At 54.8% G+C, this 14,683-nt stretch overlaps 1 protein-coding gene across 1 annotated transcript; it reads right to left on the bottom strand.

Moving 5' to 3' along the window:
• Positions 1-234: 234 nt before the first annotated feature.
• Positions 235-14,463, bottom strand: SASH3 (SAM and SH3 domain containing 3). The gene is made up of 8 exons (XM_002720287.6): positions 14,250-14,463; positions 6,268-6,363; positions 5,748-5,894; positions 4,117-4,258; positions 2,839-2,987; positions 2,491-2,700; positions 2,179-2,329; positions 235-1,751 (listed from the first exon to the last, which is right to left on the bottom strand). The coding sequence occupies exons 1-8, from the start codon at positions 14,304-14,306 to the stop codon at positions 1,561-1,563; spliced, it is 1,143 nt and encodes a 380-aa protein (XP_002720333.1). The 5' UTR covers positions 14,307-14,463; the 3' UTR covers positions 235-1,560.
• Positions 14,464-14,683: the final 220 nt, after the last annotated feature.

Below are 14,683 nucleotides of genomic sequence, written 5' to 3'. Positions count from 1 at the left end.
CATAGCGGCCACTTGGGGGGGTGAACCAACGGAAAAAGGAAGACCTTTCTCTCTCTCTCTCTCTCTCTCTCACTGTCTAACTCTGCCTTGTCAAAAATAAATAAATAAATAAAAATTTAAAAAGAGCACAATGGAGGGACATTTTTTCTGAGGCCAGCTTTGAAGATTTGCTTGTCGCCTCTCCCCAACCTTCTGCCATTCCTAATGTCCATAAGAAAAATAACGAGACAGTAATTCAATTCTACTTATCTTTATTGCTACCAACTTGTCTTCCTCTACCCATTCATATTTACAACCAAACCCTTCCCCAAAGCTAGCTTTTACCAAAGTTCTGGTAGTAGATCAAGAAGTGTCCACTAAGCAGGCAGTCCTCGATGTAGTGGACACTGTTTGTCCCCAGGCCTGTCGGGCACCAGGACAGGGCTACTCAGGATTCAGGGCACAGACTTGGTACTGGGGCAGAGCCCCCACCACCACCACCAACAACAGATACCCTCTTTCCCTTCTAGGGCTCAAGGTTGCTCCTAAAATCTTTTACAAAGCCAAGTTGGGGTAGTTGGCTTGCTTTCTTTGCTGGTAAGGAGCCCTACAAGTGGCCGAGGCTGCATCTAGACCTGCATGTGGTTCTTGAGAGATAGCTCTATCCCTGGAAGCCTGATCGGACCACCTGCCATCAGCCTTGCAGGAAGTCTCCTCTGAGGGCCCGAGGATGGAAGGGGAGGGCATAGCTTGTATGAGATCTGAGCATTATTTAGAGCTGGGGAAGTCATAGCTTGGCCTGAGTTACGGGGGAAGAGATGAAATGGATGGCCAGGTGGGGCCGGTTCACTTGAAAGTCTGAGGCCACTCTGGTCCCCTCAATAGACTCCACTGGTGTTCCAGGCCTCAAGCAACAGGAGAGCAGATATTTAATGTCATGGAATGTCAGAGCTGGCAAGGCCCTGGGTGGCTATCTTTTCTAACCCCAAACCAGCCCTAAGCCAGAGGTGGCGAGGCATTTGGCTCAAGTTTCATAATGATTCAGTGGCCAAACCACTGAGAAAGTTAAGGAGAAGGAAAGTGGAAATGGCACACATGTATTTCTTCCAGCCTTATTTAGGGCAATCAGGATTTGCCCATGGTCATTTAGGGTCCTTTTCAATGGCCGGCTTCCCTAGGGTTTTGAGACTAACCTGAAACACTGACTTGGCCCCCTTCTCAGGAGCAATGCAACAGGAACAGGCAGTGTGGGAGTGAGGAGGCTTTGGGAGTTGCTGGGGGACATGGGCAGGTTCCCTCGGTGCCCTGCTTGGTGTGGCCATGACCTGCTAGGAGGGGGCTGTGCTGTCAGTTGCTGGTGGAGAGAGGGGTTTGGCCAGGTTGGATGTATCCTTAGGTGGCCTCTCACCTACTCCACCCATGCCTGGAGGGTCCCAGCTGGGCCTCTGCAACCCTGAGCACTCCTGGGGATATGGGGTCAGGCCTGACATCAGTCCTCGGCGCCCGGGCCACTGTGGAGGCCAGGCCCATCCCCACGGCCTTTGCAGCTCGGGCCCAGCCTCAGCCTGTGCCACCCCCCTCTTAAGGTGCCCCGGCCAGGGAGAGGCTGTGCAGCTGCTCCTCCGTGCCTGCCAGGTCCACCTCGTCACGTCCACTCTCTGAGCCTTCAAAGCAGCCGGAGTCACGCGGGATGTCCACCTTGGGCTCCGACACTGTGTGTGCCACTGGCTCCTGGCTGCTCTCGGCACCCTCTTCTGCCTCCTCGCTGCCAGCTGCAAGGGGTGAGGGAGGGAGACAGAACATGGGAAACTTGGTCCTTAGATGATGGGGTCAGAAGGCCCAGGGGACCCACCACCATCGCTGCCCCTTTTGTCACCACGTGCAGCCTAGAAGCCAGGGTCACCGGCAATAGGAGGAGTCGCCCAGGCCAGCTCTGCCACACAAGGGTTCAGACTTCCTCAGTGCTAAGCTGGGGCTGGGCTGGAGCCTTACCTTCTCTGTCTCTAAGTCTCCCTGCTGATCCAAAAGAGAGCTGGGCCCCATCATCCTTACAACCCTTTCCCCATCAAAGACTCCAGTTCCATCGTAGAAGATGGGCCCCAGGGCTGAGTGTGGGCAGGGGGCAGGGCCGAGACAAGCTTCCCTTCCCTGGAGTGGCAGCGGACACATGGCCAGCACCCTGCTCCCGAAGCCACTCACTGTCGTAGTCCAGCAGGAGCTCGGCAGCTGTGAGCAGCTTGGCCCTGTGCTGCGGGTCCGTGATGTTGAGCTCATTGAGGTGCGTTTCCCGCAGCTCCTTGAAGTCCTCCAGCGTCTGGTAGCCATTGAGCAGCAGAGTGGACGTGTGCTCCTGCGGGCAGAGGCAGGCCCTTGGCTCCGGTGCTGACCAGCCACCCCTGCCTAGGACCCTCCCCACTATCCCCACCCCCACCCCCACGGCTGTCATCCCTGGTCCCTGTGCCTCCCAAGCTGCTAAATCTACTAGATGCGGGTGCAGGTCCAGGCTCCGACCTCTAGGCCGATGCGCTCCAGCAGCTCATGCAGAGTCTTGGGCTTGGGCCTCTTGCCCTTGCTCTGTCGGCGGCTTGGACGGGCTGGCCCCACGGCCTCCTCAGGCAGCACATCCACGTAGATGAATTTGAACGAGCCCAGCTTGCCATTGAGCAGGCCCAGCCACGTGCCCACCGGTGGCTTCTCGATAATCTGGATCACATCTCCTTTCTGTGGGCGGAGAGGAGAGGACAGCAGGGGAGAGAAGAGGGGTGGCCCCCCGGCCCCCACTGACACTGGCCTACCCCTGCTCAGTCCAGCCTCCTCTGTGGCCACAGCCTGCCAGAGGGGCCCGGATGCCGGCCTTACCTGAAGTTTCAGGGAGTCGTGGTCATAGGGGCTGGGAGTGAAGTCGGTGTGGACTCGTGCCCGGCCACAGAAGGGCCCTGTGTATGGGGGGGCAGGTGCTTCCTCCCCGAAGCTGCCAGAGCCTGGGCTGGGGCTGCAGAGCTCACTGCCTGCAGGAGATGAGGCAGGGACAAGGCTCCTGTTTGTCCCAGGACAGCAGGGCTTGCCAGGGCGGGGAGGGGTCAGCCTAGAAACCCCCCAGGGTACACTCTGGAGAAGAAAGCTGGGCTCTGGCAAGCCTTACACTGACCCATCCTCTGTGGGGCGTCAGACATGAAAAGAGTTGAGAACAGGAGGAGAAAGAGCTCGCGGACCAAAGTGGGAGGGCCTCTGGAGACCAACTGGCCAGCATCCCAGTGAACACATGAGGGATTCTGAGGCCAGATGGGCCAAGTGACCTGCCCAAAGCCTGTCATCTTGAACTTGGCAGCACTGGCTCCACTGGACTCCAGGTCACCCAAGTCCAGTGCTCCTTCCACCCAGGAAGCCACAACTTACAAGAATATATGACTTCTACTTAATAAGATTCACTGTCTGGTCACAATGCTCACTGTAGCCTTGGGTGGGCTCCCTCTTCCCGGGAAGGGCAGGATGATGGGCATTTTAAATGCGTGTGTATGTTTGGGGGAGGGGTGCAGAGAGCTGTCTGTGCAGCCAAAGGAAGAGCAGGAAACGGGCTTGAGGGCCAAGAAAGGCCCTTCCTCCAGGCAGGGAACTTCTTGTTCTGCCCCAGGACTTATACAAGATGCCAAGTGGGGCTGTGGGCCCAAAGGATCACGGGCTAGGACCCAAGAGGCAGATTCATCACAGCTGAAGACCTTATCCGCCCACCGCAGCCTGGGAGGCTGGAGGCCCAGGGAGCTTAACCTCTAGCTCTCCTGGGAAAGATGGAACAGGAGGGTCCAAAAAGGGCAATGATGCTCACCCTATAGTCTTGGGCCCCTCCAGGGCCTGGGGGCAGCAGCTGGAAATTCCTCTAGGACAGAGCTGAGTGCAAGAGCTGGTCGCTTTGGGCAAGTCACTTCATCTCCCTGAGACTCAGTTTCCACGTTAATAATGGGGGAATATTAGTACCAGCCCCATGAGGTGGTGATGAAGTGGGCAGGGGAGGCTCCCCACAGGTCAGCAGTAAGCAGTCAAGGTTTCGTATCCCCCTCCCCGACAGCCCACTGCACAGCTCTAACCCAGGCCTCGCCTCCAGATCGGGCGGGCATTTGTTCGCCCACCTGCCCTACTCACTTGTCGATGCCTGGCGGCTCAGCGCTGGGAGTTCACGCTCCTCCTGCTCAGAAAAGGCCAGCGCCATCTTCTCAGGGCCAGGGCTGTCCAGGCTGCAGTCTGGCGATGTCGGGGAGGCCGAGCCCTCCTCCAGAGTGTCGCCCTGCGCAGAGGGGAGGCAGGAAGCCCTGAGCAGCCTTGCTCGGGTGCACATGGGGCAGGCCTGAGTGCAGAGGAACCGGGCCTGGGCTTGGTGAAGAGCTGAGGCCTGCTCACACCCCAGCTCTGTCAAATAGTCTCCATGACTCTCTGAGTCCTTGATTCCTCATTACAAAGTGAGGCTTAGCCAGGGGCCAGGCAAGTGTGCCCAGTGCCGATGGACACACACAGAAGGCCACGGTGGCCGAGCTTGGACTCGGGATCACAGCCTGGGCACGGTCAAGCAGGCCATGGCCCTGGAGAGGACACTGCTCTGGCTGTGCTCCTTTGTGCCGGGGCTGCCTGCCACACTTCATCACATCCTCACAGTGACACTTGCAGGTAAGCAGTATGGTGGCCTCACTGGACGATGAGTTGTGAGAAGGGACAGCTAAGCTCTCTCCACCATACAGAGATACGATCGATACACACAACATAGATAAAAGGGTCAGACGGGAGTGCAGGAGTTAGGAAGTGATGTGTTTTGAGGACTTAGCATATCCCTTGGTTTTCTAATAGAAGTTAGTTAATTTAAATGTGTATAGTTCGATCTTTAATATTGGTTGTTATTTAATGACTGGCTCACAAAAGATCTGGATAGTTTGAGCTACTGTTCTCAGGAGTTGGCCTGGGACAGCACAAGCTCACTCCAGCACACGGCTGCCTTGGGGCCTGCTGTAAGAGCCACAGGTGCACCAGAGCCACTGTGTGCCTGAAGCCACTTGGGCTGTGCCTCCCCACAGCTCTTTGTGCCACTTTCCTCCATGGTTTGAAGCCAGTCTTCTTGGTTCCCTCTACAGATGGTCCCCAGCTTCCTATGGTTCAAATTATGATTTTTCAACTTGACGATGGTGTGAAAGCCATATGCATTCAGTAGACACCGTACTTGCAATTTTGGATCTGGCTCTTTTCCTGGGCTAAGTGCTACGCAGTGCGATCCTCTCCTGCGATACTGGGCAGCAATGGTGAGCGCAGCTCCCTGTGAGCCCTGAGACCATGACCATGACAGGGAACCACTGCAACTCTGCAGAGCACTGTGTGGCTCAGCTAGGACATCTCCTAAGATAGGTATCTTCCTTGCATTTTCACTTGTGATGGGTTTCTTGAGGGCTTAACCCCACCATAAGTCAGGGAGCACCTGCATTTTCCTCTGGGTCCTCTTTGAATCAGACCTTGCTCCCAGCATAGCTCTGCAGAGATGGGTTTGCCTCAAGGGATCTCACATCCCTTGCAGTGCCCCGCCCTCCCCCCTCCCCCGCCCAGATGTCATTCCTCAAACCTCACTTCCTTTCCAGTTGGCTTCCTGCCCCTCTGGACTGTGCCTGCTTGCCCTGTCCACAGATGACAGAGGGGTCCCCCACTTCATACACCGCACCCCGTGTGTGTCAAAGGAGGCCCCCAGGCCCTGCCAGAGCTGCGCCCCTGGTGCCCAGCCTTGGCCCCCTAAGATTTACCATCTCCTCCGACAGGGCCTTCACCATCATCTTGCCCATCTTTCTGTTCATGGTTCGGGAAATCACTGCCCTCCATTTCTTGCCCAGCTTTTTGCTGCTCTTCCCAGCATCCTCTGGGATGGGAACAGCTGAGTCATCTTCTGGGATCTGTGACAACAGAAGAGGAGGTTCAGGGACCCTGGAGATCTTGCTGGGTCCAGGGCTTGGGGTACAAGAGGCCTTGGCTGATGGCAGAAGCCGGAGGGAGTGGAATTGAGAGACTTCCATTCCTTACCCCTTTTAGCCTCAATCCTGTCCTCGTCCCTATTCATTTGTAATGAATTTTCTATTTAACTGGTAATGGGAAAGAGTGCAGGGGAATGCTTGGTGCCCAGAACTTTGTTGGGTGAGATACGTGGGCCTCCTGTGTTCAAGGGGACTTCTCCTCAGTAATGCTGAAATCTCAGCTTCTCTCCACTCCCCACTCCCCCACCCAGGGCCTGCAGCCAGAGGCCCCCCCCCAGGAGGCAATGAAACTCACGTTATCATCCAAATTAAATTCCTTCTCGCTCACCACGGGGGAGCTGGGTTTGGATTTGGCAAAATCTTTGAAGCTGCTGGAGCGTTGAAGAGACAGCTGGAAGAAGCGGAGGTGTTGTAGTCAGTGGTGCTAAAAATGTCTGCCGGGGCCGCCCACACATAGCCCCATCCCTACACACACACACACATACACACACATACACACACACACACATACATACACACACATACACATACACACACTCACACATACATACACATACACACATACACATACACACACATACACACATACATACACATACACACATACACACACATACACACTCACACACACATACCCATACACACATACACATACACACACATACACATACACACACTCAATCACACACATACACATACACACACACACTCCAGGGCTGGGCAGAGCTACATGTGTCCCAAGGACCCGCGGTGAATGAAGCCAAGTGTCATGATGTCCTTGGAGCTGTCTGGCTTCATCCTGTGCTTTACCCTCACCTTGGACACAGACCAAGCTCCTGTCCCCAGGAACTTCAGATCTTGGTCAGTCCTTACACTAAGCCCAAATTTCCACCAGGACCTGAAGTTTGCTTCCCAGAATCCTGGACTGAAAGACAGTCCTAGTAAACATATGGATCTACCACTAGGGACACCCCTCAGCACATAGAGCAAATGTGTTACTTCATTGACAGCACACTTCTCCCAAACCCAGTGGCTCTGGCCTCCATGCCCTGGGTCTCCTCTGAGCATGCTGTCTGATCACAATGCTAGGTTGGAGTTTCTGGTCTGATTAACTCTATCCCAAGAAGAACAAGGCAGCCTGCAAGAAGCCAGTGAGACCTGGAACTGCACTTCCCCAAAAACCGCAACAGAGGCTCCTTCACGGGTCGTACCCATAGATTTGGGACACAGAGCATAGGGCTAATTTGGTTAAAGAGGGATGCCATTTTGTCTTTATTCATCTCAGCTTTTCACCTTAGCCACTATTTTTTTTTTTTTGACAGGCAGAGTGGACAGTGAGAGAGACAGACAGAGAGAAAGGTCTTCCTTTGCCGTTGCTTCACCCTCCAATGGCCGCCGCGGCCAGCGCGCTGTGGCCAGCGCACCACGCTGATCTAATGGCAGGAGCCAGGTACTTATCCTGGTCTCCCATGGGGTGCAGGGCCCAAGCACTTGGGCTACCCTCCACTGTACTCCTGGGCCACAGCAGAGAGCTGGCCTGGAAGAGGGGCAACCGGGACAGAATCCGGCACCCCGACCGGGACTAGAACCTGGTGTGCTGGCGCCACAGGCAGAGGATTAAGCCTAGTGAGCCATGGTGCCGGCCGCCTTAGCCACTAATTTAACCCTAGCCACCACTGTGACGAGCTGGCATCTGTTGACATTTACCGGTGCAGTGTTTGAACTTTTAATTAATCAAACACCTATTTTTTCTTTTGATGAGGAATAAATACTATATTCTTAACTAAGACAAATAACTAACAAATTATGGTGTAAGAATATCAAATGTGCTGCAAATTTTTCCCCAAAGTTTTGTGCATTAAAGATTAATTATGGTAAAAGTGGAGTTCAAAAATGATGTGATATAATTGTGTTACTACTTATGTCATAATCATTTTCAATGACAATATGATGAATCCATAGTTTACTACTTGTGTGGATGGGACTGTTTTCAGGAAATGAGCTTTCATAACTTTGTATGCATGCATAGGCCAAGATAGTGGCCAGAAACCAGGGCAAAGCAGGTAAGAGGTACAGACCCTAGATACAAGAAGTTTGGGCTGAGGCTGTAGCACCATCAACAGTCAAGACCAGAAGATACACACAGGAACCGGGTCTCACAGATGGCTAGACAGATAGAGCGGGATAGACTGTAGACACCCGAGATAAGGGCCTCAGGAACCCAAGCCCCAAACACACACAAAGCTGCAGGTTTCACATCCTCTTTCCTACTAAATGGGGTGTGTGTGTGTGTGTGTGTGCGTGCGTGTGTCCAGAGACAAACCCCCAGCACCTTCCCCCCAACACATGCACAATTGGCCCCAGGTCCAACTGCCGTGCAGCCATCCAGCACATTTGGTGGGTCTTGACCAAAAACAAGCCAGCGATTGGAGGTCAGCGGCCACATATACCTAGAGGGCACAGAAAGGTGGTGGTTGGGCAGAAACCAGGCCAGCAATCAGGTCAAGCGCAGTACTAACATCGTCAGCACCTCCTGAGTGGGCTGCCTGCAGCCTGAGTCAGAAAGCTTCTTCCGTGCTACACTGGGGGTTGGAAAAGGGGACCACGGGGTGGGGTGCGGAGAGGGGAAAGCATGACCGTGGGGTCATCACTGTGGTTCCCATGCATCCATTTCTCCCATCCTCTTCCCTTCCCACTGTTCTTTCCTCTTCTTCCCCCTTTCTTGCTCCTTCTCTCCTCCACCTTCCATTCGCTTCCTCCTCTTGTATGGTAGGATGCAGCTGCCTGGATAACTTCCTCCTCTTATTGCATGGAAAAGAGGGAACAGAGAGAGGGTGGGCACCGGGCTGGCCTGAGCCCAAGGAGGGCAGGCTGAACTGCTATTTATAGGCCCACAGAGCCTATTGTGGCCTTCCGTCCGCCAACCCTCAGCCTGAGCTTGGGACAGGGAGGCTGAGCGTCGCCCCTGAAGCCCCAGGGACTGGTGAGGCTGGAAAGAGAGTAGGAGGGCCAGCGTGGGGCCGGAAGTAGGCTTTGTTGGGGAAGAGTGAACTCGCCGCCTGGCGGCCCTGTAATCGCAATCCTTTCCCAAGGCCCTTTCCTGTCATTAATCTGGAGGCTAGGGGCTGGGAGGAGGCAACTTTGGCTCCCAGGCTCTTGTGTGAGGGTTCCTCTGTCCCAGCTTTGGCCCAAAGCAGGTGAAGACAATGGAGAGAGTCATGGAGGTGGTGCTGGGGCGTGCGCCCAGCCAGCTGCTCCTTACTCCAGGGAGATGGAAAGGGCCTAACCTAACACAGTTCTTTGCCTCATCTGACCTCAGGGGCAGCCCCAAATATTCTGATTGCCTTTCGGTGACCTTGGGGTGACCTCAACCCATGGATGAGTTGAATTCCTTGAACCTGTTTGGGTTTTCTGCCTGGCCCCCACTTTGGGGTGAGGATTCCTGGGAGTCTTGCGTGCCAGATGAAGTCGTACCATACACAACTGGCCCCCTTTTCATGTCTAAGGGGGAGCAGGTGGGTCTCTTGGCAAGAGCTAACTTCTGGCATCAGACATTGTTGAGTTCAAGTCTGGGATGTGTGACCTCAGGTGACTTTCCTAACCTCTCTGATCCTCAGTTTCTGTGCTTGGTGTCAGATGGCATGGTTTCATAGCTTTTTTTTTCTGCCTCTGACTGCTGTGTGATGCTGGATAAGTTATTTAACTTCTCTAGGCTTCTGCTTTCTCAACAGTAAAATGAAGACAGTAGCACCTGCCCCATAGGGTTGTTGTGAGGGTGAAATGAGTGACTACACAGTCAGTTCTTAGACATTGTAATCCCATAGCGAATGTCCGTTTATACGGAGCTCCTCCTGTGACCCAACTCTGGATTTTACTCTGGGCATTTCCCCACTGGAATATTCCACCCTCCTCCCCTCCTTCAAATTCCAATTTCACTAGAAATAACCCAAATGTCCAGCAAGCATAGAGTGGATAATGGAATTGTTGTAGAGCCAGAGAATAGCACCACTTTCCCCAACTCGATGGATGAGTCTCACGTCCATATTGTTGAACAAAACGGGCCAGTGCTAAACAGCATCTACAGTATGGTTCTACCTGCACAAAGTTCCGAACCCATCTAGGCTGTTGGAAATCAGGAAATGGTGGCAACCTTTGGGGAAAGGGAGACATGTAGTGACTGGCTGGGCCATGAAGGAAACTTCTGGATCTGTTCTGATTCCTGATCTGGGCGCTGCCTAGGAGGAAATGCTCATTGCACAACCTGCATTGAGCGGGGCACTTATGACCCACGCACTCCTCTGTGTGGATATTACACTGCAGTATACAGGCTTTCTGACTCCACTGTAGAAGGCAGTGTGCAGGCATCGTCTCCCCCAGACCACTCCCCCAACCTACAGCCTTGCACTACCCCGGTCAGCATTCTCTCCCCCACTTCCTGAGCAACCTTGGCTGTCTGTGGGTGCCTCTCAGATTCCCCGTCAGTTCCTTCAGTGGGCCAGTCACACGTGGGGTGCCCTCTGAACTCCAGGCCCCAGCTCCTATGTGTGTGTGAAACCAGCCAAAGGGCTTAAACACCTCCCCATTGCCCGACACCTTGCTAAGCGCTTCACATGTGCCAGCTCACTCAGCCCCACTACAGTCCTGTGTCACATCTGTGGCTCTAGAAACCCCTGCCTGTTGCCCAGCCATGATGCGCTCATGCAGTCCTCCCCTCCTGCTAAGGATTGAAGTGGATGGACGGCAGTGTGGACTGCCAGTGGGGTTTGAACAGAGCTACCAGGGGAGCAGGTGGGAGTCAGGAGGAAGAAGGGGTCAGGAGGCTTCGTGGAGGAGGCACGTTTGAGCTGGGCCAGGTAGAAGAGACAAGATTTCTCTAGATGGAGCTGTGCAGAACTGAGTGAGGCGATGGCGTGGTGGGTATACCAGTGGATGTGATGGGCAGTCGAGCAGACAGGGCCCTTGCCTGCCAGCCCAAGGATTTGGCTGTTATCCTGTGGGCAGTGGGGGACCTGCAGGCTGAGCATCCTTTATCTGAAATGCTTGGAACCGGAAGTGTTTCAGATTTCGGATTTTTCTTGACTATCTGCCTATACGTAATGAGGTATCCTGTGGATGGGACCCTATTCTAAACATTCATTTATATTTTGTGTACTTCTTAGACACACGGCCTGTAGGCAATTTGATTTAATATTTGCAGTGCACCTGTGTTTTGACTGCTCCCCATCACCTGGGGTCAGGTGTGGAATTTTCCACTCACCACATCATGTCAGCACTCAGAAAGCTTTGCATCTGGGAGCATTCACATGTCGGCTGGTGAGATTAGGGCTGTTCAGCCTGAGAAGACAATGTGCACGCTGGTGGGGCTGTCATGTAGCCAGAGGCGTGTGGTAGAAAGGGAGCCATGAAGGCAGCAGTTTGCCAGCATCAGAGCGGGAAGAGGCTGGAGGGAGGGAGCAACTGAGCACTTAGAAAGGAGCCACGATTCCTGTCCCTTTCCCCTGATGGTAGGTCTAGAGATGGTAGAAAGTGGGGGTCTGGCAGGGTGGGATCGGCCGTAGGGGAGGCAAGTCCAGGACAAGGCCTTTTCCACTTCCTGCACCCCAGATTAAAGGAAATGCAGAAGAAGAGCTTAAGGAGGTGAAGGTCCCACAGGGAAGCTAAAGGATCCATCGTCAGACCCCGCCACCCCGCCAATCCTCCATACTCCACAGTAGGTGCTACGCGCTGTCCCCACCGCGCTGGAGGCCTGCTCCCTCCTTGCTCGGACAGCCGCAAGGTTGCACATAGCTGGGTCTGCCCCGCAGAGCCCGCCTACTGGTGTGTTGAATCTTTTGTGCCCGTCAGACTTTTCTAACTCTTTTGAGATCAGTAGGGGACGAGAGAGGGGAGAGGGAAGGGGCTAAGACTCTGGAGTCAGACAAATTTTACCTTAGATCCCTGCTCTGTAGCTCACAAGCTGTGTGGCCTATGGCAAGTCACTTCACTGCTCTGAGCCTCCGGTGCAGATTAGTGATCATGGCACCATCGGCTCCTCCCTCCCCAGGGTGCTCAGTGCAGTGAGAGATGGGTAAAGTGAACCACACAGGGCTTGGTACCTGATGAGCCCTCACTTGGTGGTGGCTGTTGGTGCTATGAAGTCCCGGTTTCTCTGCTTCAGGGCTGGGACCAGAGTTCACTTTCTCCCCACTGTGCTCCGCAGCCTGGTTCGTGCCTACAGCACGCCCACCCTCACGGTCACGGGCACACATGTGGCAGAGGACTCACACGGCTATTGCTGTACCACCTCCTGAGGCCAGCCTGCTTTTCAGAGATGAGCATGCTGAGGCCCAAAGGAAGTTAACAAACTGTCCGCGGTCCTCTATCTAAAACATGCCCCATTTCAACTCCGATTTCTGGGCCCCTGCCTGGCACACTCTCTAGCCAGCAGGCCTGGGAGGAGGAGCAGAGGCAGGAGAGAGGGATCTCTCTGGATTCTGTGTTTTCCTCTCTGTTACGTCACTTCCATCTCGGAGAGGGGGGAGGGCTCTTTCTTGCCCAAGGCCAGGCAAGCAGTGCTGCAGCCAGGCCACTGCCTCCGAGCCTGGGGAAGATGCTGTCTCTACCTTCTGCTGGCTTGGCTCTTCCGAGGGCAATCCCACCATCTGGGGCTTGAAGAGAGCACGTGGAGGCAAGCTCATCATGGCTCTGGAGGCTGGGTAGTGTCTGGCAGGGGTGGGGAGGGGAGGGCGTTGCCGGGACCACCCTCTGCTAAAGGCCATGGGCCTTGGCGTGCCGCACGGGCCTTGCTTGTCCTGGGAGAGATCTGGGGGAAGTCCCAGAGGTCCAGCTGCCAAACACCGAGTCTGGATCATTGAAGCTGGGCAAGAAGGTTTCTGGCTTGTTTGCGCTGCCAGGCCCCTCTGGCTTAGGTGGCACAGGTTCCTGGTGTCAACATGTCAGCTCTGTCTCGGCCTTTGTCCTCCAGCTCAGCTCCCCTGTGGTTTGAGGCCTAGCGGTGTCTACAGAGCAGCCTCTGCTTCCCACCCCCACCAGCCAGAGAGAGCAAGGGGAAGTGGCTCAGAGGAGTGGCAGCCAATGGCAGGCCTGCTGAGCCTAGCACCCTGCAGGGTTTTGATGGAGGTGACAGAGCCCATGTGAAGATTCATGAACACCCCTCCCTCCCCCGCCCACCACCACTGCAACCTTAGAGAAGCAGCTGGGGTGAGGAGAATACAGCCGGAAGTGGCAGCCACCCCAGGACCCGAGAGATGGGGCAGGATGCACACCCCAGCGCCCTGAGCTCAGTCTCTCAGCTGTCTCAGCCTCTGCCTGGGAACTGCTCCCCTGAGAAGGGGGCTCCCCAACAAGGCACCTGGGATGACCTCCAAGGCAAACTGGCAGGGCACCCTAGGGACCTGCAGGCCCCAGAATCCTACCGGATATGCAGGATATATCTGCTGATGGCCTGGGTGAATTGAGGCCGGAAATTGTCAACCCAATCAGAGAAACCTAGATTCGGCAGAGCCTTTAAAGAATCTTCTAGTGCAGCCTCTGACCCAGAAGATGAACACTTCAGCCATCTACGACAGCTACTTCTCTTCCTTTTAAAATCTGCCCCCCTAATCCAGCCTAATTGCGCCCCTCACCCCTCAGTCCTCACATCCGCCAATTTCATGTCTCATTTCTCGCAAACAGTGCATCCCTGCCCAGGAAGAACATGTATGCCTGCCACCTTCTGCCACAGTGTTGAAGGTCCTCGTCCTGGGTCTGCCCCATCTCCAGTGGACCTGGGGCGCTGCAACAGAGCCGAGCCCAGTGAGCAGGGTCGGGGCTCTGGTCAAAGGGTGGGGACCCTGGGAGCATCCATCTCGGCTCCAACTGTGCAGCCCATTGAGGCTTGTTGTGAGTAAGATGGCTCCTCAGAGGCCCCACCTGGGCAGAAGCAGTGATAGGAGCAGCATCGGGGAGAGAGAGAGGGAGAGAGAGAGAGCGAGCGAGCGAGCTAAGTATAGTTTTAGGATGCAACTTGAGCATGGTATTTTGCAATTCTTGAATTCTAGTCTAGGATTCTGGGCCCCCCTGTGGTCTTAATTCCATCATTTTAGGGTTCAATTCTAGAATTTTAAAAGTCTCTTTTGTACTTGTGTCCCTCTCGTAGCTTTTAGAGCTCTGTCCTGTTGCCCACCTCTAGACCCCGCAAGAACCTGTGGCTCTCCTCACTTCTATGGGTCTTGGAGGGGAGGGATTGAGAGAGCAGAGGAGAGAAGGAAGCGACAAGTTCTTAAAGATGCTCCCCACCTTTTTCTTCTGAGTGGGCTCCTTCTCGCTGGCGTTGGAGGGCTTGCGACGCAACATGGTCCTCCACCGTGGTGAGACTCCGTCCCTGCTCGCCTAGGTGACGAGATGCAGAGGCCTCCTGCTCAGCCTCGCCAGCACTGTCCGGGGGGCACGGCATGGACCGAGCCTCCGGCTGCCACTCTGACTGCTGCAATTGGCAGCTTGAGGCGCGGGCAATGGACACCCGGTGGCGGCAACATACAAGAAGCCTTGCCACGTGACCTGCTGTTACAGCAATCGCAGCCCCTGCTGGCCCCGAGGGAGGAAGGAAGTCCCAGCTTCAGTCTCCAGAGATTCTGATGCAGTCGGCTCTTGGGTTGAACAATCAGAGAAAAGTCCCCATCCTGTTATCTCGTGTCAATCATCACCGGGCCTTCTGATTTCTCTCCCTAGGG

The sequence above is a fragment of the Oryctolagus cuniculus genome, chromosome X, assembly GCF_051225735.1.
Source record: "Oryctolagus cuniculus isolate XC-2025 breed Fujian yellow rabbit chromosome X, ASM5122573v1, whole genome shotgun sequence".
Classification (NCBI taxonomy): domain Eukaryota; kingdom Metazoa; phylum Chordata; class Mammalia; order Lagomorpha; family Leporidae; genus Oryctolagus; species Oryctolagus cuniculus.
This window is presented reverse-complemented; position numbering and strand designations above follow the sequence as displayed.